The 25,623-nt window shown below is 54.5% G+C and overlaps 5 protein-coding genes across 5 annotated transcripts; 3 read left to right on the forward strand and 2 right to left on the reverse strand.

The window, feature by feature from the left end:
* Positions 1-996: 996 nt before the first annotated feature.
* Positions 997-6,004, forward strand: APC10 (anaphase-promoting complex subunit APC10; the record flags this gene model as incomplete). Its single annotated transcript, XM_002367585.1, has 6 exons — positions 997-1,813; positions 2,809-2,988; positions 3,648-3,760; positions 4,305-4,463; positions 5,043-5,499; positions 5,925-6,004. The coding sequence occupies 6 exons, from the start codon at positions 997-999 to the stop codon at positions 6,002-6,004; spliced, it is 1,806 nt and encodes a 601-aa protein (XP_002367626.1).
* Positions 6,005-6,019: 15 nt separating this feature from the next.
* On the forward strand, positions 6,020-6,382 carry TGME49_203430 (hypothetical protein; the record flags this gene model as incomplete). The annotated part of the gene is made up of 1 exon (XM_002367584.1): positions 6,020-6,382. The coding sequence occupies one exon, from the start codon at positions 6,020-6,022 to the stop codon at positions 6,380-6,382; it is 363 nt and encodes a 120-aa protein (XP_002367625.1).
* A 934-nt stretch (positions 6,383-7,316) lies between these two features.
* On the reverse strand, positions 7,317-14,826 carry TGME49_203420 (4'-phosphopantetheinyl transferase domain-containing protein). The gene is made up of 7 exons (XM_002367583.2): positions 12,610-14,826; positions 12,096-12,403; positions 11,193-11,277; positions 10,678-10,764; positions 9,899-9,985; positions 8,191-8,978; positions 7,317-7,618 (listed from the first exon to the last, which is right to left on the reverse strand). The coding sequence occupies exons 1-7, from the start codon at positions 14,514-14,516 to the stop codon at positions 7,443-7,445; spliced, it is 3,438 nt and encodes a 1,145-aa protein (XP_002367624.2). The 5' UTR covers positions 14,517-14,826; the 3' UTR covers positions 7,317-7,442.
* Positions 14,565-19,236, forward strand: TGME49_203400 (hypothetical protein). Its single transcript, XM_002367581.2, has 4 exons — positions 14,565-16,102; positions 16,614-16,743; positions 17,588-17,803; positions 18,357-19,236. Exons 1-4 carry the CDS (start codon positions 14,898-14,900, stop codon positions 18,546-18,548), a joined length of 1,743 nt encoding a protein of 580 aa, XP_002367622.2. The 5' UTR covers positions 14,565-14,897; the 3' UTR covers positions 18,549-19,236.
* Positions 19,237-20,915: 1,679 nt separating this feature from the next.
* On the reverse strand, positions 20,916-24,278 carry TGME49_203390 (CRAL/TRIO domain-containing protein). The gene is made up of 3 exons (XM_018779253.1): positions 24,181-24,278; positions 22,597-23,982; positions 20,916-21,936 (listed from the first exon to the last, which is right to left on the reverse strand). The coding sequence occupies exons 2-3, from the start codon at positions 23,376-23,378 to the stop codon at positions 21,348-21,350; spliced, it is 1,371 nt and encodes a 456-aa protein (XP_018637355.1). The 5' UTR covers positions 23,379-23,982; positions 24,181-24,278; the 3' UTR covers positions 20,916-21,347.
* Between the last annotated feature and the right edge of the window lie 1,345 nt (positions 24,279-25,623).

Below are 25,623 nucleotides of genomic sequence, written 5' to 3' on the forward strand. Positions count from 1 at the left end.
GACGACGGCAGAACCCCCAGGATCCAAAACGAACAGACGAGAGGCGAAAGCAGCAAAAACCAAACACGAAGAGGCAGATTGGAAGCTTGTCCGCTTACCAGGGAAAACGATTTCCTCCATATACGCGTCGAGTGTGCCGAAACTGTGACTCCGAAGCCTCGTAGTCTGCGCATGCAAAGAGGCAGGAGTCGCTTTCGACGAGCCTGCATGCGTTTGAAACGCGAAAAGACGAACAGCGAAACAAAGGGGGGTTGTCTCCTTTGTCGTTTGAAAAAGCAGTCGATCTGTGTGCCAAGCGATCCGCGGAAAATCGAACTTGCTTGTTTGCCGGGCCTCGCTGTTGCGAAGCGAATGCAGCTAGCGAAGGGCAACGAGGTGTACATACACCTCTCTGTCAGTGACCTTGAAGGGTGTGTAAATCTGCGAAAAGTTGCGAACATGGCTCCGAGTGAATTGCTAGGGAAAACGGCTTCGTCAATTCGTTTTCATGAAGGAACGATGCTAGCCAGAATCCCTTTTTCTGGAAGAAATTTATTCCTCGCCTCGCCGTCCTTACAACTTTTCTCGTCTTTCTGACCCTCTCATACTCCTCGAAATCCCCTCCGTTCTTGATGCCATTGCCGTTCCTCCTTGCTTCTTGTCTTGCTTAGTGCGTAGAGACTCTTTACGTTTTCCTTCTCTCTGAAGGTGCTCTGTCTCGTCGTGTCTCCTTCTCCTCTGTCTCTCCTCCACTCGTCTGCGCGCTCTCTCTGACCTTTTTGTCGCTTCCCGTTCTGTTTCCGCTCCTGAGTTTCTTTCTTTTTCTCATCGGCATCGTTGCTAATCTCTCTCGCTCTCCTTCTCGGGGTCTCCTTCCTTCCGTGAAAGCATTTCTCCTCTGCATTTCGTTCCGGCTCTATATTTGTCCACTATTCTTCATGTCTCCCTCTCCTCGCCCTTGCCTGCTTCTCCTTACTTCCCCCGTCTTGAAAAAAGACACAGCCTACCGCGTCGAGGATGCCGCACCGCGCAGCAGGAGAGGCGCGCCGGCGCCTTCGGCCTCCCAGCGTCCTGGGTCACCTGAAGCGAGAAGAACAAGAGGGAGATCAAGGGAGAGAAGGCGAAGGAGGGCAGGAAGACAGTCGCTTCGACGGATCTTCTGTCTCCTTTTCAGATGAACTGGAGGACACAGAGTCCGACTCTGGAAGCAGTTTCTCGGAGGCAGACGTAACGAATGCCTCGGACTTGTCCAGCAGCTCGAGCGGCTGCAGCAGCGGCACCGAAGATGTTGAAGATCACTTTTTCTCTGATTCCTCTCGGTCTTCTGACGCCTCTTGTCGGCGCAAAGTTCCAGAGAAGCCAGCAACGGGAACAGACGCTGCGTCGCCTTCTTCTGGTTCTTTATCTCACTCAAGTTCTCTCTCCGTCGTGTATCCCTCCACCTCCTTCTCTCCTTCGTCGCCTTCTCCTTCGGCTTCTTCTCGTCCCCACTCTCCTTCTTCTTCCTCTCACCTGTCTTCGTCCTCTCGCTCGCCTTTCTCCTCTCCATCTGCCGGTTCTTCCTCGCCGTCCTGTGCCTCTGCTGGCTCCTCCGCTGCTTCTCCTGACCGCGTCGCGTCCCCGACACTGGATCCGGCTTCTCCGCGGACCTCAGACTGGACGGAGAAGCAGTGGTGGGGTGGCGGAATGACTCGAGGAATACCTGCGAACTCCTTCTTGGCCGCCTATCCTTCGCGACTCTGCGGCGTTGCGCTGCCTCCTTTCGAAGAGCTTTCTCCTCACTGGCGCGAGCTGGGCGCGCTCGCCTTCTGGCGCCTCTCCTCGGCGAAGGATGGTGAGAAACGCAGACACCCGCGCGTTCCTTTGTCCGTCGCGTCCTCTGCAGCAGCCGCGGGGAAGCCTTCGCAAAGGCTCGTGCTGTCTCCACCCTAGGCAGCAGTGCGGCTTGGTCTGCAGACCGAGGCAGAGAACGTTGGAGATGTGGAACCTTCGGAAGCAACGAGAGGACAGGCTGAGAGCAAGCGAAGGTTGCGCAAACAAAGGCGCTGTGACGCGAGCTGAACGCCGCTCCGACGCACTCACATCGCCGCTTCTCCTCTCAACTTTTACTTCCTGTGTTCTTCATCCATACATGTACATCTCTCTACATAGATCTGTCTGGCTATCTCCATCTTTATATCTGTCTCTGCCTACCTGCACCTGTAAATCTATGCCTTCCTATATCGGTCTATCTCTCTATATCTACGTATATATATATATATGTATATATATATGTATATATATATATATGTATATATGTATATATGTATATATATATATATATGTTTGCATATGCGCATGTGTTTGCGGGCTTCATTTTTGGTCAGTTCATGTTTCCGTTCAATGCACGGCTTGGGACTCGCTGTTTCTCCTTTTTTCCGGTTCCTGCGGTTCGCGGCCTGAAGCGCGTCCGGATCGCACCGTTGTTGCTCGCGTCTGCAGATTCCTCTTTTCTCGCCGCCAAGGCGCGCGAAGAGAGAACTTCTCCATGTGTGACCGTGAACCCAACAGATCCGCAACGACTCACAGATGCCTGATTCAGGGAGTCGACATACCGATGCATATATATATATATATATATATATATATATATATATATATATATATGTACTTTTTTCACATGCCTTTGTGTGCATGCGTTAACGCACATACCAGGCGTGGACTGGCCAAATCGCGCGTTTTGCGTCTGAGGTATGTTCCATCTGATTCGACACAAATGGTGGAAACAGGGAAGGATCTGGTGCAAGGCGTTGACGCGCCTATCGCTGCCGTCGTGTCTGAACTTTGCAGGCAGCGGCGTCGCTCAGCTGCGGGATAACGACAGTCGTACGTTCTGGCAAAGCGACGGCGCGGCTCCCCACACGGTCACTTTGACGTTCAACAGATTGATGAAAATCTCTCGAGTCGACCTTCTTCTCAACCTCCAAGTCGATGAGTCCTACACTCCACGCGTCGTTCAAATCAAGATCGGTGAGGCATCTCCGTTTCCCCTTCTCTCTGGTGCCTTTTTTGCCGGTCTCGGCTTTCTCGCTGGCGTCCTTGTCTTACCGGGCATTCCTCATGCCTCTTGCCTTTCCCTAGCGTGAGATGTACGTTGTTTCCGCGTTCTGCGCTTGTCGCCTTCGACGGGTCCTCGCCTGCCCCGATCCGTTATGTCTGCTGCCAGGTCTCCCTTCACTTTCCTCTCATTCCTCTTTCTCTCTTGTGTCATTTGTGTTTTCTTCTTGCCTTCCCTCCTCTCCTCAGCTTACCCTTGCCTTCTGCCTTTTCCGGTCTCCTCTTCCCCGTTCCACCTTTCACCAACCTTCTTCTCTGAGTTCTTCTACCATTCCTCTCTGCTTTTTCTTCTCTCTCGGTGTTGTGTCGCTCCAGTATTTTTTCTCCCTCTTCTCTCCGTGATTCGCCTTTCCAGTCTAGTCGTCGCCCTTCATTTCTCTTCCCTCCCTTTCTCGTTTCTCTCGATTGGTTTCCTCTCCGGCCGCCTCCGCCTGCCCTGTTCTCTTCTCGCTCCTTCTCTTTCGTTCTTCTTCTCTTTCGTCTGCCCCCCGTCTTCTCTTCGCAGCATCCGCCTCGCCGCTGTTCTTCTCTCCATCCGTTTCTGTGCTTGACGTTTCTTTCTCCATTTCTAGGCGACAGCCCAACGACGCTGCATGTCGCGAAAGAGGCGGAGTACGAGCCGGGCGCGCGCGACGAAGGCGCCGCTTGGTGGTCTATCCTGCTGCATCCGAAGGACGCTCTCCGAGTACGCAGACTTAGCGGACAACTTTTGCCTCGTTGCTGAGACACGCTTACGGCAAGGGGAATCTAACGCCGTCTGTTGCTGTCTTCCTTCTTGGTGAATCGGCGAGGAAACGGATCGAGGTCGATCTCGACGACGTCGCCGGCCGTTTGCGTAACCTTCTATGAAACGCGCCTGCCGGCCTCCATCGAGATTCGCTCTCTGCTTCGACGTTTCCAGACGCCGTTCTCTCCCCGACTCTTCTGCTGCGTTTTGCTTGGTGTGTTATGTTTGTGTCTTTGTAGCTCTGTTCGATGTCTTGTTTTCGTCTTTCCTTCTCCTCTGGCCTCCCCCTTTTTTTCCTCGTCGTTGTCGGTCTTCTCTCTTCTCTCTGCATCCTTTCCTGTCTCTTTCGCGTTCACTGTCTGCCTCCCTGGCGCGCCGCCCTCTGTCTCGGGTGTGGTTTCGACAGTTTGTCACCGGAATGCTCGCGTTGGTCGTCCACCTTCGTTTCTCTGCTTCTCCATTCCACTCAGCTTTCTGCTCTGCATCGCTTGCCCGTTTCCAGGCGAAACACGCAGGCCGGTTGCCTTTCGAGGACGCACGCGACGAAGCTCTGAGTCCCTTCTACGCATGGCTTGACACCCTCGACTACGTCGGCGGCTTCTGCCTTCAAATTGCGATTCTCCAAACCTTCCACGAAGGCCGCGATGTGCATGTCCGCCAGGTAGGGCCGCGGCCTCTGCCCGACATCCCGAGAAATGCAGCAGAGCCTCTCGTCTCTCCCCGCGGCTCTCTCAACACAGACAGGAGCGGCACACAGTCGTGGGCAGAGCAAAGAGAGACGCCAACGTTGGGTGCCGAAAGACGTCTCTCTGCTAGACGCTTGTTGGGAGGGAGACCCTAGAGCGCTTCTCACTTCATCTGTTCGACTGGAGAAACTTCTCAAAGCTGCTCAAAGACTGTCCTCCTCCTGACGGACTGCATGTCCAAATCTGCACCCCGATACATTGAAATAAGTGTATCTGCACATTGATAGCGATCCGTGTGTGTCCATGCCGTCCTGCTTCAGGTAACGCATATACACATTCACATATATATATATATATATATATATATATACATATACATATATATATATATATATGTAGGTAGATTCGTGATAGCGACGGAGATAGATAGGTACGTGAGATCTGACAGGTCGATGGAGGAGCGTCCCTAATTGTACATCAGTGTGTGCCTAGACTGATCTCTCTTCGCTTGGTTTTTTTCCTCGACGTCATTGCTCATTTCCCTGCCCTTTCAGATTCGTGTCTACGGGCCGGACGGCGAGGCGCGACCCGCGGTGTCTCCCGCGCATGAATGCAGTTCTCGTCTCGTCCACCGAGGACAGGGGAGAGGCGCGACGGAGACAGATGCAAACGAAGGAGGCGACCAAGCTCTCGTTTCCTTCGAGTCTCTGCCTTCCTTCCACACAGCGCAGATGCGGTTTCCCCACACGACCTCAGACCCTCTGGATGCCGGAGAGAGCGACCAAGGAGAAGCGGGGGGAGACCCAGAGGAAGAACCAGAGCGAGAACAAGCAGAGGAGCAACCGGGAGAACAGGAAGGAGAAGAGGAGCCGAGGGATGTCGCCTTTTACTTGGTGCGAATGTACTACGAGACGCAGTTGAGGAGACAGAGAGAAGACGGGGACGGAGAAGAGAGGAACGACGCGGCGGTGCTGCCTACACCCAGCCATCTGAGTTCTGATCTCGACAGTGGTAAGGACGAAGCTGGAAGTCTTTATATTCCAGCCTCCACGCTTTGTACTCTTCTTGTGAGGACGATCGCTTCGATGCCTCCTAAAAGGCTCCGAGTCCCTCCTTGCGTGTGCATCACTCGGCTTGCACCCTATCACCAAAAGTAGATTCATAGATACGTATATCTTAGGTGATGTGTGTATTTGCATGTTAATATATTTCCGTATGCATTGTCGACGAGAGATCGACGTAGTACGTGAGTATACATGTGTATGTGCATTTGCCTGTTCAGGTATTCATGTACGATCATCTTTTTTATATTTGTGTCTGTGTGAAGTACGTATGAACAGACAGACGTAGAGAATAACTGGATTTGCCTCGGAATTGCAGCGTTTCATTTGAAGGATTCGACACGACCGCCTCTGCGATTTCTCTGGATTTTCCAGGAACCACCGCCGGGATGATGAGTAGCCCAGCGGGAGGCGCTTCAGCTGGGCACCCGCGCGATGGTTCAGGTCTTCCCTGAGCGTCTCTGCTCTGCATGCACCGACGACAAGAGAACAGGCGCGGAGCGACTCGAAACGGAAAGCAGAATGTCTGGCCGAAGCCCAACGCGGAAGAGAAAGGAACTGAAAGAAAGAAGCCTCGTAAAACAGAAGGCGAATGGGAAGTCACAGCGAAAGGCTTCAAGACGCGAAGGAGAACAGCGATCCTGTTTGCGTTCTGCCTCGCGTTCAGCTCCATCGCGCTTCTTCTCTCTCGCTCGGTGTGTCAACTCTGCTTTTTCTTGACTTCCGTTCTGCTCGCTTCCTCATTTTCGCGTTACACCTTGGCCCTCCACTCTCGCGCCTCGCGGGTCACTGTCCGTCCTCCTGGATCTCCAGTCTCGCTTCTCTCTTTTTGAGGTTCCCAAGAGGCCTGGGCTTCTGTGCCTGCCGTCTGAGCGCAGACTGACGAGGGGATACGCGAGCACTCCCGCCGCGTCGTCTCTCCAAGTAAAGACAAGGAGCACGAAGCAAATCTGCGGTTGGCTGGTCATCTCGATGCTGGCCGTCGCGGGGGTGACGCAGGATTTGCACGCCCTTGCCCAGTTCAACGGTACCGAGCGTCTGGAGGGCGGTGACCTCTCGAACGCTCTAGCTCACCTCAGATTCCAATGAATTCTCTGAAATGCGTATATGGTGGATGCCGTCCCCTCGAGACAGATCTCGGAAGACGTCACGAGATACACACACACAGAGCTGCCATGTTTCAAGATCCAAATCGACGGGTTAGGCGACGCGACAGCTTCGTTTCTTCGAGAGAGAGCTCTCCCTCTTTCTCAGGACTGTATCGGGTACCTTCTGAGACGCTTCGTTCGTCCTCTCTGCTGTCTACGTCTGTCCACTTCGGGGGGTCGTTGCTGCGAACGCGTTATTGGCCAGACTTATCCTTCCCATCTGCCCTTTCGCTGGATCTGTTCTTTGTCGTTTGCCTTCTCCTGCTTCGTCCACTCCGTAGACACGCACCGTCTCTCCACCGCTTCACTCGCGCGCTCTGCGCTTCCTACGCTTCCTTCCGAGCCATGCGAGAACTACGTGGGGTCCGTTCGTTGTCGCCTGTGCGATCCCCTCCGGAGCCATCGAGGCGACGTTCTCCGATTTGATTCGAGCGTCTCAAGCGGCTCACGCGTTCCCAGAAGAAACGGGCGAGCAGCGAGAACGCGGCCTTCGCCCAGAAAAAAGCCTCAAATCCGAAAAAAATTACCTGCATGTCTTCTATTGGTAAAACTCCGAACGCCCGTTCAAACATACATGCACTCATCCACGGATGCCCACATCGTCTCTTGTACATATACATAGATATATATATATATGTACGTAAGAGAAAAACAGGTTTTTTTCCACGGAGGGGCTGGGAGACCATGGAGTTTCCAGTGTTTTTTTAAAAAAAAGTTTTAAATTTATTTTTATTTTTTGAGGGTGTCACGTGCCGACGGCTGTGGCGGAAGCCATGGCGATGTCGCCTTCGTCAGTGATGGAAACGAAGAGATTCGAAATTCGCTTTTGTTGCTGGAGCGCTAGAGCCTCACCGAGAAGGCGCACCAGTGGCTGGCCATTGAGCCCCTGGAATATCTCGATGTCGCGCATGCGAATCCCCTCTGCATGCAAACACCGGAAGACAACCAAGAGTCGCTCGAACGGCAACAAAGAGAAGAAGCGCGTCGAAAAACATGCACCCACGCCAGCTGCAGAGAAGAGTCGACACCCGCCCGGAACCGTTTCCTACTTCCGCAAACGTCCAAGATCCGAGATACACGCCGCAGCGACCCCCGACTGTTCATCTTCGCTGCTCGTCTTACGCCTCCGAGAAAAGACAGACTGCCACTGATGTCTTGTCACCTCACAAACAGTCACACAAGAGCCAGAAGGACTCAAGGCGATCCTTCTCACCATGCTGATCCATATACATGCATATATATATATATATATATATAAGTATATAGAGATAAATGCGCATATGTGTACGCATATGTGCATGCAGCAGACTTTGTCGTAGACTGGCACAAAAACACACTTAGAGAATTGCATGTATTCACAGAAATATATATATATATATATATATACATATGTGTACATATTCATATATGTATGTATATATGTATTGTTTCCAGATACTTGTCCCGTGTATCTATGAGTAGCACGGAGTGTATCCACAGGCAGCTGTGCTTACGACTCGAGAGATGTCGGAGTCCCGCTCCTCCCATGGCTTTCACAAGAGCCTCTTTGGCGGCGAAGCGTTTCGCTAGAAACGCTGAGGCGCGTCGCAGAGTCCGAGACAGATCGGTGTCGTTTTCTTTCCCCATGTTCTCACTGTTTTTCTCGCTGCACTCCCTCTGTAGCGCTCTCGTTTCCTCTCTCTCGCGCGCTGCGACCGTTCCTCTTCGCGGCTCCGTCGCCGCCGCTTTCTTCGCCTCTTCTCCCTCAAAAGCTTTCCTCGCGCGCTTTCTCAGGTTCCTCCCTTCCTCCTGCACACTCAACGCAGACTTTGGCCCGGGCCAGGAAGCGTCAAGAAGTTCACAGAGGCCGCCAAACCGCCTCTGGAAATCGAGAATTTCCAAGGGCGTCAGAATCCGGTTCAGCGCTCGCTTCAGGCGTCGGGTGGAGATACACCCCACGGGGTCGCCGATTGGCCTTTCCTGGGAGACTCTTATTTCCGACGCGGAGACTGGAGCCTCTCCCGGAGACGCGGTTTCTTTGTTTGGGCCGTCCTTCACTTGCTTTTCAAGAGGCCGTGTCTCCGTCTCGTCTGTTTGTCCGAAGCTGCTCACCGGCTTCGGGGATGCGGCGTTTTTCTCTTGCGTCCTCACTTCCACGAAAGAGCTCTTCGACGCCCTCTCGAGATCGGGTCGCAGCTGGCGGAGGAGGAATCTTTGCATGCGCGAAATCGAGCAAACGTCCAGACCAGTTCCAAGGAGAAAGTGCGGCGCCGCAGGTCCGCCGCCCTGCAGCAAACCTCGCCTAGGGGAACAACGCAAGAGCAAGGACTCGTCGACACCGGTGAGAGGAAAGGCCTTGAAGAAAAGGTGAGTGTTTCTTCTCTCGTGAACCGGAAAAAATGGGACGGAAGAGTCCTTGCTCTCGGTTGCGAATCCGAGTGCTGTCTCTCGTGTCTTGGACAACGTCAACAGCCGCGTGAGATTTCCTTTCACCCGGCTTTCAAAAGAGGTACCCTTCAGACAGCCGGTCTCGTGTGCGTTTTTCCACGGACTCTAATGAAACCACAGCGATGGTTGCTTTCTGCCTCCTCTTCGCGCAGTTCAGCAGTTGTGAACAGAGAGGGGAGAAAGACGCGCAAGAGGACGCACCGACCTCCAGTAACCATGACACCACAACTGCCTCAGCGAAGACAGAGGGAGACCGCGACTTGCACACAAACGCAGATTGACCGCAGGCACAAGGTGAACGGCAGCAAGCTCCCTCTGTCAGACGCGGCAAATGACAGTTCTAGGCCTTTGCAAAGGAACCTCACGGGAGCGTCTTTAGACTGCGAGGTGATGGACTCCTGGTTCGGCTCTCGAGGGTCGCTGAAGAGCACTGGAGCCCAGTGCCGGTGACGTTTTTCATTTGTGTCACCAACGAGTCAAAGCGCGAGCACCGATGAAGCGGATTCGAGACTTCCACGAGCGCGAAGAAGACACAGCGACATGAAGCGAAGCGCGAGACGTCGCGCCACAGAGAACCCCCCGCAGCGCGACCGCGAACAAAGAGAGAGTGAGCACAAAGCAACGCGACGTTGCATGAAGCTTCGTCGATGGTTACAACGCATCACGGCGCATGGTTCGCGATTGGCGGAGAATGCAGCCGCGCTGGAGATGCAAACACAGAGCGTATGCACCGAAAACAAAGGCGACCGAGGCTCGGCTCCCCGCGGGTCTTACGGCTGAGCTTGTCTGAGAAATCGCGCAAACAGCGCCGCCTCCACAGCCTCCATTTCCCTCGCGTCTCCTTCTTCCTCGTGGTCGAAGCTGAAACAGACAAACACCACCGCTTGCGGAGCCTTTCGAGAAAAGCACGAGAGGATCGGGAGATAAACGGAAGACAACCTCGAAAAAAATGACCAAGGTGGAACGCTCAGCGCTTCAGCCACACGGGGAGGCGTCCCCGCAGTCGAGCACCTTGCGGCACAACAGAACGAGACCTACAGATGCTGCGATCCGTCGGCAGAACTCTGCGCTCGAATACATCCAGTTTTTGCCTACTTCGACCGGTCTATTTCGAGTCGCAGATAATGGTTTCTTGAATACCTCAAGACGAAGTAGTGTGGGTCTACACGAAGAAATACAAGATGAAGAAGTCTTTCTTGAAAGTCGCACCAGGGGCGAAGAAGTCTCCACTGCTTAAAACAGTTGCAAACGACGCTGGGGTTCAACGCTTCGCAGGCTTCCGCGTGCGTCGCGAATAAACATGTTTCTCGATACACATGCAGTTCGATCGTTTGAGATGCATGCAGTTGGCGAGCTGAATCCAAAGCAAGTATCAGTATCTTTCTTTCTGTCGCGCGCGCTCTCGTCTCCTCTTAGGGAGGTCGGCTGCGTTGCAGGCTCGTCGCCTTGGATCTTCACTTTTTTTGGACAAGCCGTACAACCTCCAAGGTGCTCACTTCGGGAGCCTCCTTCCCAGTCCGAGTCTGTCCAGAAAGTTCTCAGGTCTCGCTTACCCCAGCAGGTGCAGCACTGCATGGATGAAGAGAAGCGGCAGGCGCTCGGGGACGGACAGTCGCGGTTTCAAGAGGTCTTTGATGCCGCTGAGGTGACGGAGGAGGAAAACGGAACAGAAAACGTGACCGAATATAAGCCGAGGCCGATCCCGCTCGAGTCTCTGCAAGGCGTCACTTCGGCATTCATTTCAACCCGTAGAGAAACAAGTCACGCGCTCCAAAAAGAACGAGACAGTACACATGTAGGTAGATAAACAGGTCCACGTGTGAAGACATAGACGAATAAAAAGAGACGGATAAAGATAGAGATATGGGAGGAGATATATCTGAGGCGCATGGAAGATCGTCCATGCACATAGAGATACGGGGGAGACAGTCATAATAAATATACATCCAGATCGATCGATAGTTGAAGACCCGATGCAAAGAAGATACATGTAGGTAGGTGCGTCGCTGGGATCTACGCGCGAATAGGAGGACCTCGATGACTCTGACAATGCATGTTGATTCTCTACCTTCCAAGATGAACGCAGGGGCGGCCGCTTTCTGCAAGTATTTCCGCTTCGCGTCTGTCTGCGTCAATCGCGTCCTGAATTGCACCTGAGAGAAGTCGCGAGACGCAACTGGTCACATTCAAAACACCGTGGAATTCCTAAACCTTTTACTGCAGAATCCGACTCTGCAACATCAAAGTAGTTGTTTGACGGAACAGTAATTCAACCGAGTCCTTATTTAATAAGCCAGCTAGTGGGTTACTCGGCTATTTAGAAAACCTTTGTTTAACAATGTCTTCGAAAACTATTCAGCAGATATTTTTGCCGGAATATTTTTCTAGCAAAGCATTTAATTAGCGAGACCGTTCTCTATTTTCACGACATCTCGTGAGCAGACCATGTATTGAATGAAATATTTTTCAACGAATCTTGACTCCTTCGGCGTCACTGCGCCTCCCGCAGAGAAGAGGAGACGCAGCACTCAGCAGGCCTGGCGACGGGTGGCCAACATGCGCCAGAATGTTGCGCCTCTTCTTTCGCAGGTCCTCGGTTTCAGGCAACCTTCGATGTTTTCGCCTGGTGACGAGCCCAGAAGCAGGCAGATAATCCGGTAACGAACGGCCAAGCTGGTCGATACAAACGACTCACTCAACGTCTAGAGGCGTTGAGTATTGAGCAAGAGAAGCAACAAAGCCTGTGAGGAATTCTCTGTCAGAACTACTGTGGACTGCGGAAAACCGCCTTTCTTCAGACTCCGCTGCTCTCCCCAGCGCTCGGAAGCTGAAAAGCAACAAGAAGCTTTTCCCTGACGTCTCGCCCCTCAACAGGAGCTCCGCCATTCCTGCGCCGCCGACGCGTGAGCGTAGGAGCGGTTCGGCTGCTAGGAAGCTCCCCCTGCGGTGATTGTCTTGCTGCAGGTCTTACTGGAACAGAAGAAAACCTCGCCGAGACTCAGATCCGCGGGACTTCTGAGAGGAATGAGAGTCGAGGACGCTTCCCAGTCCTCGGAGGTCTCCTTCGCAGGCGTCGCTACGTCGCCGCTCTCTCCCCTCTCGCTCTGTCGTGGAAGAGACAACTGAGTGAGGAACGACCGCAAACGGCGATACACTGTCGGCGACCGGGAGGGGAAGGCGAGTACGTCTGTCGGCGCATTTGTATTTCTCTTCGCTCGGTTGAGTTGCGTCATTTTCTCCGCGTCGAGAAAGTGTACGGAGACAGAAAAGGCCCGGAGCCTGAAGGAGATCAGAACGCACAAACACGGTCGGCGCCTGGTTTTCGCGCGCTGCCACCAATACCCTCCACCGTTCAGATGCGTTGCGTTTTGCTCTCTTCTCTCAGTGTCGCCTTGCGGCGCATCTCCGCGCGTCGCGCTCGACCGTCTCTCCGCTTCCTTGTCTCTCTTCACCGCTCTCTTTCCTCCGCAACTCGCGGCGCTCACCCCAGCAGCTCCAACACAGCGCTGGCTTGTCTCGCGAGCAAGCCTTCGTCGAGCGGTGACGGGAGTTCTTCATCTCGGTCCACAGTCACTTCTCCCCAAGCTGCAGCGTCGCCGATCAGCTCTTCAGCTCTTCTGGAGACGAGGCCTTCGTCTCCGGCGCTGGCCCGCGTCGCCGCCCTGCGACTCGAGGCCGTCGCGGCACCTTCTCGCGCATGCCGCGAACTCGGATCTCCAGTCTGCTCGCTGGAAGAACCGTCACACGAGGCAGAAGGCGAGTCCATGTCCGCCGCAGAGGCCGAAGCCTCTTGCGCAGAAGAGAAGGAGAAAAACGCGTTCTCTTCAAGCGACGACGCAGGCGTAACAGCTCTCACCAGACAGTCCTTGCCTGCTTTCCTGCGCCGCGCTCGACCTCGAATGCGGCGCGTCTCTTCGCGCTCCAGACTGTCGAGGTACGCATCCACTTCTGCAAGTGGATCGTCTTCTGCAGAGCCTTCCGCAGACTCCTCAGCCGCCTCTCCACGGTCTCCCTGCCCGAAGACTCTATGAGGCGAAGAAGGTCGAGGTACACCGACTGGGTCACTCCGTTGCTGCGGCCCCTCTGGGAACGGCGAGAAAGTCGCGCAGTGTACTTGCGTAGGAGCAGACGAAGGCGACGCCACAGACGAGGAAGAGAGGAACGCAGCAGCAGAGAAGGGCACAAGAGAACGAGGTCTGCAGTTGTCTCTGAGGATGCGTTGTCGAGAGGGAAACCACGACGCCCCTGAGGCGAGGGAGGCCGACGAAGGCATGCTCGAGAGGAGCGGCAAGGACAAGGAGGAAATCCTTTGGACGACGGGAGACGCGAGGCGCGGCACAGCGAGGCGAAGCTCCTGAAAGGCCAAGGGAGAATGGCGACGCTTCGTTGGCGGGCAGCGGCGCAACGAGGAGGCAGGGATCGGCAAGGGAGCGGAGACAACTGAGAACGAGGAGCGATACGCAGTGGAGGAGAAGCACGGAGGAGACGAGGAAGAGAACGGATGCAGTGAACGCTCCCGCAAGCTCGCAGCAGAGGCCGGAGCAAACGTTGGGGGGAAACAGAGACACAAGGAAAGACACAAGTACCCGGAGACAGTTTTAAAGAGACAGGAGACGCGGCGCATCCTTCCGGTGGATCCTGGCACAGCGCGAACGTGCAGTCGAGAAGGCTCTCGGGCATGAACAGCTCTTCGTCCATCTTCCTCGACAGACGCGAAGCCGCGCCGGAAGCGAAGGCGTACGGACAGGACGGAGAAGAAACAGAGCGAGCAGCAGAGAGACGCCAGCCAGCGAAGGAGGGACAATGCGAAGGAAACGGAGAGGGAGAACCGGAGGAAGAGACAAAAGAGGAGAGGAGAAGCCCGACGCCTGGCCAGAGACCCGGCAGCCGAATTCGGCCAGCGAAAAGGAAACGAGCGACAGCCGACGCACGTTGGCCTCACCCGTGACGCGAGACTGCGCGAGACGCCAGCAGCAGGAGGCGGCGACGAAGCCGAGGAAACAGACGAAGAGGAGGCAACCAAGAAAACAAGAGACGAAGGGACCTGACGGGGAGACGGCGGCGATGAAGACCGAAAAAGAAGACAAGACGGAGATGAAGAAGAACAAGAAGGAGATGAAGAAGAAGAAGGAGATGATGAAGAAGAAGAAGAAGGAGATGATGAAGAAGAAGAAGAAGGAGATGAAGAAGAAGAAGACGGGGATAAAGAATCAGAAGATGATGATGATGATGGAGAATGAAGAAGCGACGAGGAAAGGAGAGACACGGATGTAACGAAGTTCGACATGGACAGCACAGGATGAGGCTTCCTCCTCTCTTTCCAGCTCCAGGCTTGTTCAGCCTCTAGCGGCGCCGAGCCGGAGAAGCCTGCCCGCCGCGAGGTCGTCCCCATCTAGAATAAGAAGAATCGGTGATCAGTCGATCATATCATCCGGCCAGGGTAAGAAGGGGGAGTGCAGGGAAGGTTCACAGACGTCAGCTGACGAGGTTGTGGAAAAGGCGATTCTCACCATGACAGAGAGCTTCAAATTTAAGAGGAAAACGACCTCTCGCCTGTTGCTGCGGGGGGTCTCTCTCGCGCGCGAATGTTGAGAGTTCTTTTGAGACTGCGGTGGTGTGCACCACTGAGACCTCCAGGTCTCTGGAGAAGTCGGGGGGAAATCAGTTTCAATCCTTCTCTCGCGACGCTTGTCAATTCGTCGCTTTCTCTGCTCTTCCAGTACAGGCAGTCAAAGAAAACAACTCGTGGTGTGTCGGAGAAAAAGAACGCCGAATGCCTCCGCAGCTGAGGGTCACCTTCGGCCGATTTTTCGCAGGACGGAAGGAGCCGAAGGCGTTGCTCTCGCGTCAGCTTTTTCTCGCAGTCGTTCTGGCCGTCCATGCCTCTCCAGTTTCTCTTCGTGGAGATTTCTTCTTTTCCTTTTTCCTTCCGGCCTGCCCGTTTTTTGCCTCGACGGAACTGCGTCCTCTCCGGGGACCTTTTGCCAAGGAGCCGGCGCCATGGCGGCTTGCGCCTCAGTCGAGGACGCGACCGATGAGTGACATCTCTGTGCACCTTTTGTCGCTTCTGTTTCCCTCGGTTTCTTTCTCTCTTCTCTTTTCGCTTCGGCTTCCTGCCTTCCCTGCTTCCACCTGTCTCTCTGTCTCTCGAGTGCTCTCCCCTTTCCTCCGTGGCTTGCCTCCCCTGTCCGTCTGTCTGTCCTCCACCGCGTTCCCTACTCTCCACCTTCTTCTCTCTACCTTCTTCTCTCTACCTTCTTCTCTCTACCTTCTTCTCTCTACCTTCTTCTCTCTACCTTCTTCTCTCTATCTTCTTCTCTCTGCCTTTCTCCCTGTCTCTGTCAGAAGGATGTCTCCTGTGTCCGTGAGACGAGACAGGCCGACTCCCTCTCGCGGCTGGTGCCGGCGAGCCGAGAGAGGCAAAGCAAAGGACATTGGATGTTTCTCCTCTTCTCTCCTTGCGCGTTTCTCGCCTCTCAGCATCGGGAGCTGGTCTTCTCGACACCACTGCCGTTCGTTCTTCTCGATCTCTCCGTGCTCCCTCCGAGATCCTCCCTCCTCTCGAGACTTTCAGAGGTGCTCTCCTCTCTTCAGCTCTCCCTTTTTTTCTCTTTCTCTCCGGCAAACGCGCTCGCTTGGTTCTTCGCTCCTCGGCTGCCTGGTTGCGCTTCTTCTCATCGGGCCGCTGCTCCCCATCCCCTCTGCTTCTTCTCCCCTCCCGGCTGCGGCGTATGCGCACCCACCTGAGAGTCCTGCCGCCGCCTCGTCGCCCTCGCCTGTTCGTTTCGGGGAAGCCAGCGTCGAGGAACCCGAACCAACCTCACAGACTGGCGACGACGGAGACGCTGGAGACAGGAGCGTCACTGTCTCCGATGTGGTGCAGGCGGAGCTTGAGATGCTCGACCGGATTACGGCGGACCTGAGGCATAGCCCTCTCACTGCAGAGTTCGACGCGGAACTGGAGAGAAGCCTGGACCGGTAAGGCCTTTCGCGCGAATGCATCGAACGTTCAGAAGGCAAACTGCCGCGGATCCTCTCTGCAAAGGCCAGGAGAAAACACCCTGCATGCCTGTACTCGTGTGTGACAAGCCTGACAGCGAGAGAGAGAAAGAGAGAGAATGCGAGAGAGAAATGCGGCCAAAAGAAGAATGAAGAACGACTCTGTGCTTAGAAGGGATCTTGTGTGACGGTGCCTTCAGAAAAAAAACTGCAAGGCGGCTCTCTCTTGTTGGCGCTCTCCGTTTTTTGCTCTCGTCTTTCTCTTTCCTTTCCTACGCTTCCTCTTCTTGTTTGCGCCTCCTGCCGTCTCGCCTTCTCGCTGCTTCGCCGTCTTTTCCCATTCTCCCTCCCTTCGTGCTCCCTTCGTTCTTCTCTCGGTGTCTTCCGCCGACGCCTTCTGCGTCCCTAGGCTGTCTCTCCCTCTCGCCTTCGCAGGCACCGGCCTCAGGGCGCTTCCTCTGCATCCGACTGTGTGCGTTCCTCTCTTCAGCGTCGACGATCGCTTGTCAGACACCGATCGGATGATGAAGACCGTCGGCTGCTTTTCGATAGCCCACCAGCATTTTACTGAGAACAGACCCCTCTACAAAGCTCTCGTCGAGAAGGCGTCTCCCGAGAAAGTAGGCGCCGTCTCAACCGAAGCCCCTCTCGACTTTTGCCTTGCCGTTTCTGTCCATCTGGATCTTTACACGAGACGACGTAAAGTGTGTTCATTCCTTCAAATTAAGTTGATTATACTTAAGATGTTGAAAACTAACAGCGCGGTCTGCATGCCTCGCCCTGCTCCGAACCTTTCGAGCCGCGCTTCCACTCACGCACCGTACAAGCCTCCAGACAGTTCTTGTGAGCACCCAATATCTGGCCTGCGTCTCGTCCTGTCTGTCTCCGCGCGTCGCGCAGCCTGCGTATGTGGAGTTTCGAGTGCCTGCGTCCGCCTTGCGTGTATCTGTTGCCTAGACGCTTTGCTGTCAGGAAAAAAGTAAGACCGGATTCGGTAGTGCAGCGAAAACGGCGAGAGCGTCCGTCTCAAATATGACGTTGGCGTCTGCTGAGGTTTTGGGAGAAGACGCTCCAGCAGACCACAGGTCGACTCTGTAAGAAGTTTCCTCTCCTAGTAAAGCGTGTGACCGGCGCTCGGCGTCTGTCGTGAACCTCTCGCGCGAGAGACGCTTTTTCAAGCGCCGCAGTCGATGCGCATTCGATGACCAGAAGGGGTGAAGGTGGAGCGTTCAAGGTTCAGGTCCGGACTCTCGCAGGAAAGTTTGTCTGCATGCTCCGGAATGTGCACACCCGTACGCAGTCTTTGTTTGCGAGTCTCGCATTGGCGGTGCGTCGCGTCGAGCGCTGAAGACGCGAACGCGTTTTGTTTGGTTTTCCGAAAAGCGCGGAAACCGCGTCGGAAGGCCAGTGCCGCTGCGTCTGCCACCCCGCATGCCAGTGTGTTGGATACGCGGTTCTCTGCAGGGCATGAGGCAAGATGAGATGCTGCGGCTGATGTTCCATGGCGCCTGGGTCGCTTGCTACCAGCGGTTCTCTTCCCCCGACCAAGTTGAGCGAGTTTTTCTAGGACTTCTGAGTGTGCAAGAGAAACTCACTGCGCTGCTGCGGCGCCCTGACACACCCCTGCGCTTTTCCAAGAAGCAGCATCACGCTGCTGAGGAGCTCATCCGAAGACTCGCGGTGAGCACAGGCAGTGGAGGTTTCTGCCTCGCGCGGCTGACAGTTTGAGAAATGTCGCGATTCAGGTTGTCGCGACTCCTGATCCTGTCTGGCCCCCCGGAGGGTCGTCAAACTCGAGACATATGTGAAGGCCTGCTGTCCCCCAGCCTCCAGAGAGAAACAGAGGACTCGCATGGTCAGGGCGTCAAGCCCCCGCTAACTCTCGACATTTTTTTACGGTTGCTTCACAATGGTGACGGCTTTCATCTTCACGGAGACGAGCCAACAAATGCGTGTAAACGCTGATATCTACTATTTACATACGTCCACGCACATCCGCATATGTCTAGGAATATGTTTCTCTATCGGATTCCTGAGTCATGCTGATTTCCAGTGTATGTTGCTGGACGCAGCGAGAGCGAAGTGAGAGAGTGACAAGGCGAAACGCATGTGAAGCATTCTTTTTATGTGAGGGAGGCGGGTGTCGGTTTCTGTGGTCGTGAGTGCTCCCCGCGAATGCATGTTTCCTCTCATTCTGCGACGGTCTGCGACTCGGCTTTTCCTTTCTCTGCAGCGAGTGTCTCCTGAGAACCACAAGGCTATCAGTGGCTTTTGGGGATACACGTATGCCGTCGTCATCATCTTTCTTCTCTTCTTCTCGCTGCTCTGTCTCCACCGAGTAATGAAAACGAAGAAACAGCGCGGCGGGCGCCTGACCGGCGAGCCGACGCAGGCGCGGAAGCGCGGCAATGACAAACACCACTGACTCGGAGGGCAGAACGCAAACAGGAGAGAAAAGAAAGGCAATGTGTGGCGCAAACAAGACAAAGGCGCATTGAGGCGGAAATGGACATACGTCTGGGGAAAGGCAGAGACGCAGAATGCAGCGGCGTTGGAGGCGAGAGGAAGAGAAGGACGCCAGAACGACGAAAAGGTGCAGCTTTGGCTTAAACGCAGAAAGGAGGTCGGTCGGAAGGTAGCTGCCGTTCGAGCTTTTCATAGGGACTGAGAGCAAAGCTTCTCGAAATCGTTTCTTGTCGCCCACGGGGGAAAAGGGATAAGTTGAAGGATCGGTGGAATCAGGCAACGTCGACACAGTTTGTGAAACTCCTGAACAAAGTGGAGAGCCGAGAGATCTACGAAACGAAACGGATGCCAAGTCAGGGACCGTGAGGGTGGATGGAGCGTGAGCAGCTTCATGTTTGGAAGTTTCAGATGAAAACATGCGGTGGTCAGTATGTCTGTGCGTTGCCTCGAAACTTGAACGTCCAAGGCCCTGTGCCGTTGCTTGCGTTTCGGCGTCTTTCACTGGAAAACGACACTGGTGTCCTCGCGTTTTTTTTCTTCGCTTTCTGGCGGAAGGACGCGCGTCCTTGCCGAGCCACAGGTTTCTGCCTTTCTCTCACATTCGCCGACACAGAAATCCGTGGAACCGTGAAAGCCGTGATTACCGCTCGGCAGGAATCCGACGCAGGCCGCAGGACCTTCTGAGTTCAGTGCAGACCAGCCTTCCGCGGTTGGTCTTGGCCTTGACTCGAGCGAATGCGGCAGCGCATCCCCTGCGTCAGACAATAAGAAAGTTCGCCAGTGCGAAGGCGAGAGAGAACTCCCTCTTCCACAGAGTTGCTTCTGCTGCATGGTAGAGCGACGATCACCTGTCACCTAGAGTCGGTCATCTCTTCTCCCGCTTTCCTGCAACTCTCCTGTTTCTTGTCGGGACTGCATGCGCGGACTCCTCAACGAGGGTGGGCAGGCATGGAACGTGTGACGCGCAGAAAGAACCGGAGGCGGAGACGCGGCATAGCCTGGCAATGCAACTCCTGCAGTCCAGTACTTTTAGCTGTTCTCTTTCGCTGAGGCGCAGGCGTTGCCTCTCCTGCTCTCGCGTGAGCCGATGGTTCTCCTGCTCCTCCCTCCTGCGCTTAAAAGTACAGAGACTGCGAGTCACTGACAGTAGTCCGAAAAAGAGGAATCGCCCGAGTGTCGTCTCCACTTTGACTGGAGTGCTCGATTGTCTCGTCTGCGAGACAGCGCCCGCTACCAAGTTCAAACACAACTGCTGGAACTGTCTCCTGTGTGCCTGCGGTAGTCCTCGACCAAAAAACAATATGTAACGCCTCCAGAGAACGCCTGTTGTCACAGCAGATACGTCGGAGGCGCCAAGTCGCCGAGAGCGTATCAAATCGCCTGCTGCAGAGACTATGACTTCCAGGACGATGGTCCTGTAGACCTTCTGCACTTCCTCCTCGCTGGAGACCGAGGCACTTGCCGGATGTCTCGGAAAACAGAAAAACGCCCCGGCAGCCTCGAGAGCTCCGTCGACCTGCACGTTTCCAGTCGACTTGAGGCATGCAGTTCCACATTCACAAACTCCCCACCACCGAGTGTTTCTGAAGAGACAATCTTAGCCAAGAATGCAGCGAACGAATCATACAACTTCGGTGAAGAACCCACCTTCGCAGTGAAGCGATTCAGAGTACCTCCGAACATATCTTTGCTGTCGAAGATTGGCGATCTGTACGCGCGTTGCTCTTTTATTTGTGTCCCGTGCGAAAACACTGTCTCTCCAGTTTTCTGTGTGATTGGTAACTACGCGATTTCTCTGAAGGCTTCAAATGGTTAAGTTGTGAGTTTCTCCGCCCACAGCTGCGGCCAAGCTCTCGTCGTTAGGGTCCCGGCCTCGATTCTGTTTAACGACATCTTTTCTCTGGCTCGACAGAGGGAACGCAAGAAAGGGGGATGGGGAGAGAGCGTGTGTCAACTCATGTTTCTGTTCCGGAGTCGTTTTTCCAGCTTCTGCAGAAGTCTGGACACAAGGTGAAAGTTGTCGACTCTCCACGCGCTGCGTCTCTGAGTCGTTTCAAGGTGCTCCTGTCTGTGACCATGCTGGTCGAAATACCGTGGAACGCCAACTTTACCTCAGATCTCGGGAGCGAGGCAGAAATTGTCTGCTACTCGGGCCATGGATATCAGAGGATCCTCCAGATTTATTCTCAAGGAATCTGTGTCAGAGAGTGAGGAAGGGAGACCTGAGAGAGTTCTCGGCATGAAGCTGTGCAGTTACAAGTTGCATGCATTGCATAATATCTCGAGTAGAAGGATGGCCTCACGGTGGCAGCAACCATGTGGATGCTGAGAAATTTTTAACGAGGCATTCGACCGACCCTGCACCAGTCAACTCTGGACGTCGGAGAGCTGCTGTTCTTTCCTCTGTCCGTGTGTCTTGTTACAAAGCAAAAGCTATGAGAACTGTCGCCGACTGCGACCCAGTGTTTTGGTTCCTTTCGCCGCGAAAATCCGAAACACAGATTTATGCTCCGTTCCGCCTCGCGAGGATTCTCACGGACCTCATGAAGAAACTTCTCGCATGCACCTCTCCCCCGCAAAATCGCAGACCTGCCCGACAGACACACACTAAAAAGAAGAGACGAGTAACCGGACGTCGATCTGTCCGTCGTTGCCTGCGTCCAGACTTCCGTACAGTCTTGAAACCGAGCTTTCTTCTCTCCACATCCACATGATTCACGAGTCCTGCTTTTCCCGTCGAAGGGGATTCTTCTGCTTCTCACGCCTCGCGTTCTCCTGCCTCCGCTTCCTCGACGCTTCTCTCTGTGTCGCCTTGGCACCTGCGGACCCTGCGCTGCAGTCGCTCCTCGGACTTGAGTCTCTGCAGCGCCTCTCGTCGGGCGTCCGCGAAGGCGGCGAACTGTTTCTGCTCTTCTTCCCAGTAGGCGTCGTGCTCGTAGTCGAGTTCGCACTCTCCACCAATGCAGGACTCGAGGTAGCCGGGGGGAATCTTTCTGCGGAGTTCCTCCACATGGTCCGGATTCCTGGAGCTCAGAAACAACACCTTCTTCGCCGTCTCCGGATGCACCATGAGGGAGACGAGACGCCAGACCGCATCGAAGTAACTCGGGGCGTCGACGATGTACGCCTCCGCGAGCACATCTGTGTAATGGTCGTTTAAGATGGAGACAATCTCCATCGAGACGTCAGTGTTTGGAATCTGCGAGATTCCCCACCCGTTGAAGTCGATCAAGAACACCAGCTGGTCGCGTCCCTGCATGCGGTCCAGACTCTGTATCGCGCGCTCCACCGTGTACAAGATATGCTGCTGCGACGACGCAGACGACGTCCCTGGGTCGCGACCGGGTCTGCGCAGAAGCGAAAGGTGCAGAGGTTACATGGACCGTGAGCTCGACAGCGACGCATCAAAGGAAACAAGGTGAGTGGACGTCTCTTTCTAACCTTTGCGCGCTTGCACTCGGAATCTCGCGAACGCAGGACTCCCTAACGCAGCTGCGTTTCCAACAGTGACGGACTTCCAACTAAAACTCGAGAACGCGGCAGAGACACACGACTCGAAGAAGGTCAAAAGGTGAACTGAGACGAGACGTAACAGTCGCACATGCTGCGAGCGCGAACTTGGCATGCTGTTTCACTGGGCAAGCAGGCCTGAAGGAGAAGAAGCAGACGACGGAGAGCTGAAAGACTCTCGAAGACACCGAAGCGAAGACTGGGAAGCGAAACGAGAGAAAAAAGAGACGCGAGAGCAGTGAAAGAGAAGCGAGAGCAGTGAAAGAGACGCGAGAGCAGAGAGAGAGACAGAGAGAGAGGGAAGGCGGAGAGAGGAAGAGGAAATGGACAATCCTGGGTGAAAGGAGGAGCTGATTGAGAGAGGCTACAAGCGAGAAACAGGGACCTTTCTCGTCATGGCGGCAAATTCACTCTGTTTCTTCACCTATGGCCCTCTTTTCGTCCTCGCTTTGTTCGTTCTTCCTTTTTCGCCATCTTTCTTCCATGCGTATCCTCACTTGAAGTAGACCATCGCCCGGCCTGCGGCGTCGAATCCTCGCCGGTAGATGCTTCCTTTCTGAGCAACGTCTATGACGTCTGCAGGACAAATGCTCTGCGGTTTTCTTTCTCTTCTCCAGGCGAGAGTCCTCAGCAGCTGCTTGTGTGCCTCTGCAACGTTCCAGCCGTAGCTCCTCAAGTAGCGCGACAGCAGGAGGTCGTCGTCCACCCACAAGAGCTCTTCCCACTGCAGCGTCGTCACCTCCTGCGGCATGTTCTTCTTCTCGTCCTCCTTCGCAGTTGAGCTGAACGAGATGGCCGACTTCCAGGAAAACCATGAAGAGCTTCTGGTCCTCTCGGGCGCCTGCTTCTGCGCCACAGCGTCGGCGGAGGTTCCGCCGTTTTCCTGGGCAACTGAGGAGGAGGCTGAGACGCTTGTCTCAGCCTCGATCGCGAGGTCGTCGATCCGACGTCTCAGCTCCTCCACCTTCGCTTTCTGTTCAGGAGAGAAAAGCGAAGAAGGCAAGTCGGAGAGGCGTGGAGCCGGCTTGGCGAGTAGGGGAGGCGGACCTCCTCTCGGATTCGCGGCTCTCGACTGCGACTGCTCGGTCGCGTCTCCTTGTTCTGCGTCCGCTGCCTTGTCTTTCTCCTCGTGAGAAGGAGGAACTCCACCAGTCCCTCCCGACGCCGGAGGCGCGGCCGATACTGACGCCGCGCCTGACTTCTCGGCAGAGAATCCCCCAGAGCTCCCTCGAGAGACGTCGCCGGCCGGGCAAGGCTCTCTCTCGTGCGGCGCAGCCATCGCAGACACAAAAGAGGAAGAATCCAAGGGGAGAAAGCCGCAGAAAAAGAAGAAACAAACTCAAGAGGCGGCGGAAGGAAGAGGAGAAGCTGAGGGCAGAAGAAGGTGAGAAAAGAACAACGAGAGAGAAAGAGAAGGAGAAGGTGAGAGAAGGAGAAGCAAGGAAAAATGAGGAGAGAGAGAATTTGAAAGAGAAGGACACGGGAGCGATAAAGCAGCCCAAGCCTTCGTTTGAGAAATGCACAAAACCCAGAGAAAAGAGCAGAGAGACGGAAAAACGCGGATGTTATGAAAAGTACAGCGGCGGAGAGAAGAGAATTGGCTGAGTTCTCTTTTTTCGAAAAAACCGCGGAAGGCCCGCTGAAGGCTGCACGGGAGAAGCGAACGCCGAGAAGGCTCGAAACAACTGGAAGTAAGCAGGGACAAAGGGGAGCGAGAAATCGCCTTCAGTCCGGGGACAAAAAGAAGTCGATTTGAAGTTTTTTAAAGCCGAGAAAAGCCGGAAAACCGCAAAGAAGAGCCGCAGCTAGTTGCCTGGAGCCCGGAGTGCGAAGAGATTCCTTTCGCTTGAAGCTCGAGAGAGAGGCGCTCTTGAGTCCTAAATCTTTGCGCAGAAAGCAGGAAAACGAAAGAACTGAATGTCATTTCTCTCAGGGTCTCGTACGGAAGAACGCGTTTCTGTCATCTTTCTCTTTTTTCTCAAACGCCGAACGTTAAAATCAGACCCGACAGCGTTGCCCTGCTGCTGCCTGCTGGCTAAGCAGCGTCCCGATTGTTCCTCGAACGGTCCGCGTTTCCTTACTTCTTTCCAGCGGAAAAGTTGAGAGCAGTGAAAAACTCTCTTTCGGAGTTCCGGCCTCTTTCGCTGTGGCTCTTCACGGGACCGACAAGCCTGAAGGTTTTCACCGGAACCGAGTTAAAACTCGTCGTTTCTCACGCATGGGGAAGAGCCTCCGCGCCGGGGAACCTTTTTTTCGTTGGGAGGAGCGCACAACGACGGGGAAGTCAGGAAGGAAAGCCGGAGTCTTGCAGGAGAAAGGCAGCTACGCGTTGAAAAGAAAAGCTGCTAAACGCCTCGAGAGTCAAAGTCGGCCGTGCAACAAGCCAAGCAAGGAAGGAGCGTTCCGGTCCGCCCGAGCCGTCGGGTGACCCCCGCGATTTTCGCAGGGGCATGAGGAAGCGGCGCAGACCGACAACGAGCGCGGAGGAGGCAGGAAACGAAAAGGGGACCGGGGGACAGAGCGGGGAAAGTTCGAGAAAAAGAAAAAGAACCGCCACACAGCTTTTCGCAACTCAACCATGAACGTAAAACGCGCCGAAAACGACAGAGAAAACAGTCCTACGCAGGTCGTACCTAAACGGAGAACGTGGAGACGCGAACTACACCCTGCGGAGATTTTTTCAGGATGTTCAATCTCCCAGAGTCTCTCTTTCAGTCGAATCAAAAAGAGTCATCGACTACAGGAGTCCTCCTCTGTACCCTAGATCTTCTGTATATTGCGTAGGTTTCTTCGATTCCCCTTCCACCACTGCAAGACAGAGGAGATCTCTCTGCAGTCACTGTGTATGGAAAGAACCGTGGAAACTGCTGTGTTTTTCTCGCGTTTATCCTTGGTAAAGAATCTGACGAGGCTCCGACAGCAACACGGCTTAGAAAGACAGCAGTCTGGAGGAACATGCGTCGTTTCCGACACAGTTTTCGGCGATGTACACACACCAGGCTTAACTCCTTCGAAGGTGAATAGGAGGGTACTTGGACAACTTGAGCATTTAAAGAAATGGTGGCTTTCCGAATGCAGTGCTCTGGGAACAGTCTCCTGAACGACGTTAGAGAGTCACGAAGAGGACATGACCGAAGTCGCATCCAGTAAACGAAGCGTTTCAACGTCTTTACAAACTCCACAGAGAAGACTGTAAATAGTCTTGTCTCAGGTACTACCACATCCCGTTAGACATTGTTTTGCTTCGTTTCTTCGGCTTTCTTTTCGTTCGAAATCCCCCCTCCCCCCCAGAGACAGACGCGTTCCCCAAGGGGCGTGAGGAAGGAACGCACCGTCGTCTGTCACTTTCTCGCTCTCTGTTTCTTCTCCCCGAGATTGGTGCAAAGGCTGGAAAACGAGACACGAGCGAGATGCCCGAGTGCCTTGAGCGGCGGCGAAACTCGAGGCGTCCAAGTGAATCTGGAAAAAGTAGACTGAGAAAGAGGAACCGTTTACGTGTGTTTTCATTTCCCAACAGGTTCTCG

Source organism: Toxoplasma gondii, chromosome VIIa (assembly GCF_000006565.2).
Source record: "Toxoplasma gondii ME49 chromosome VIIa, whole genome shotgun sequence".
Taxonomy (NCBI): domain Eukaryota; phylum Apicomplexa; class Conoidasida; order Eucoccidiorida; family Sarcocystidae; genus Toxoplasma; species Toxoplasma gondii.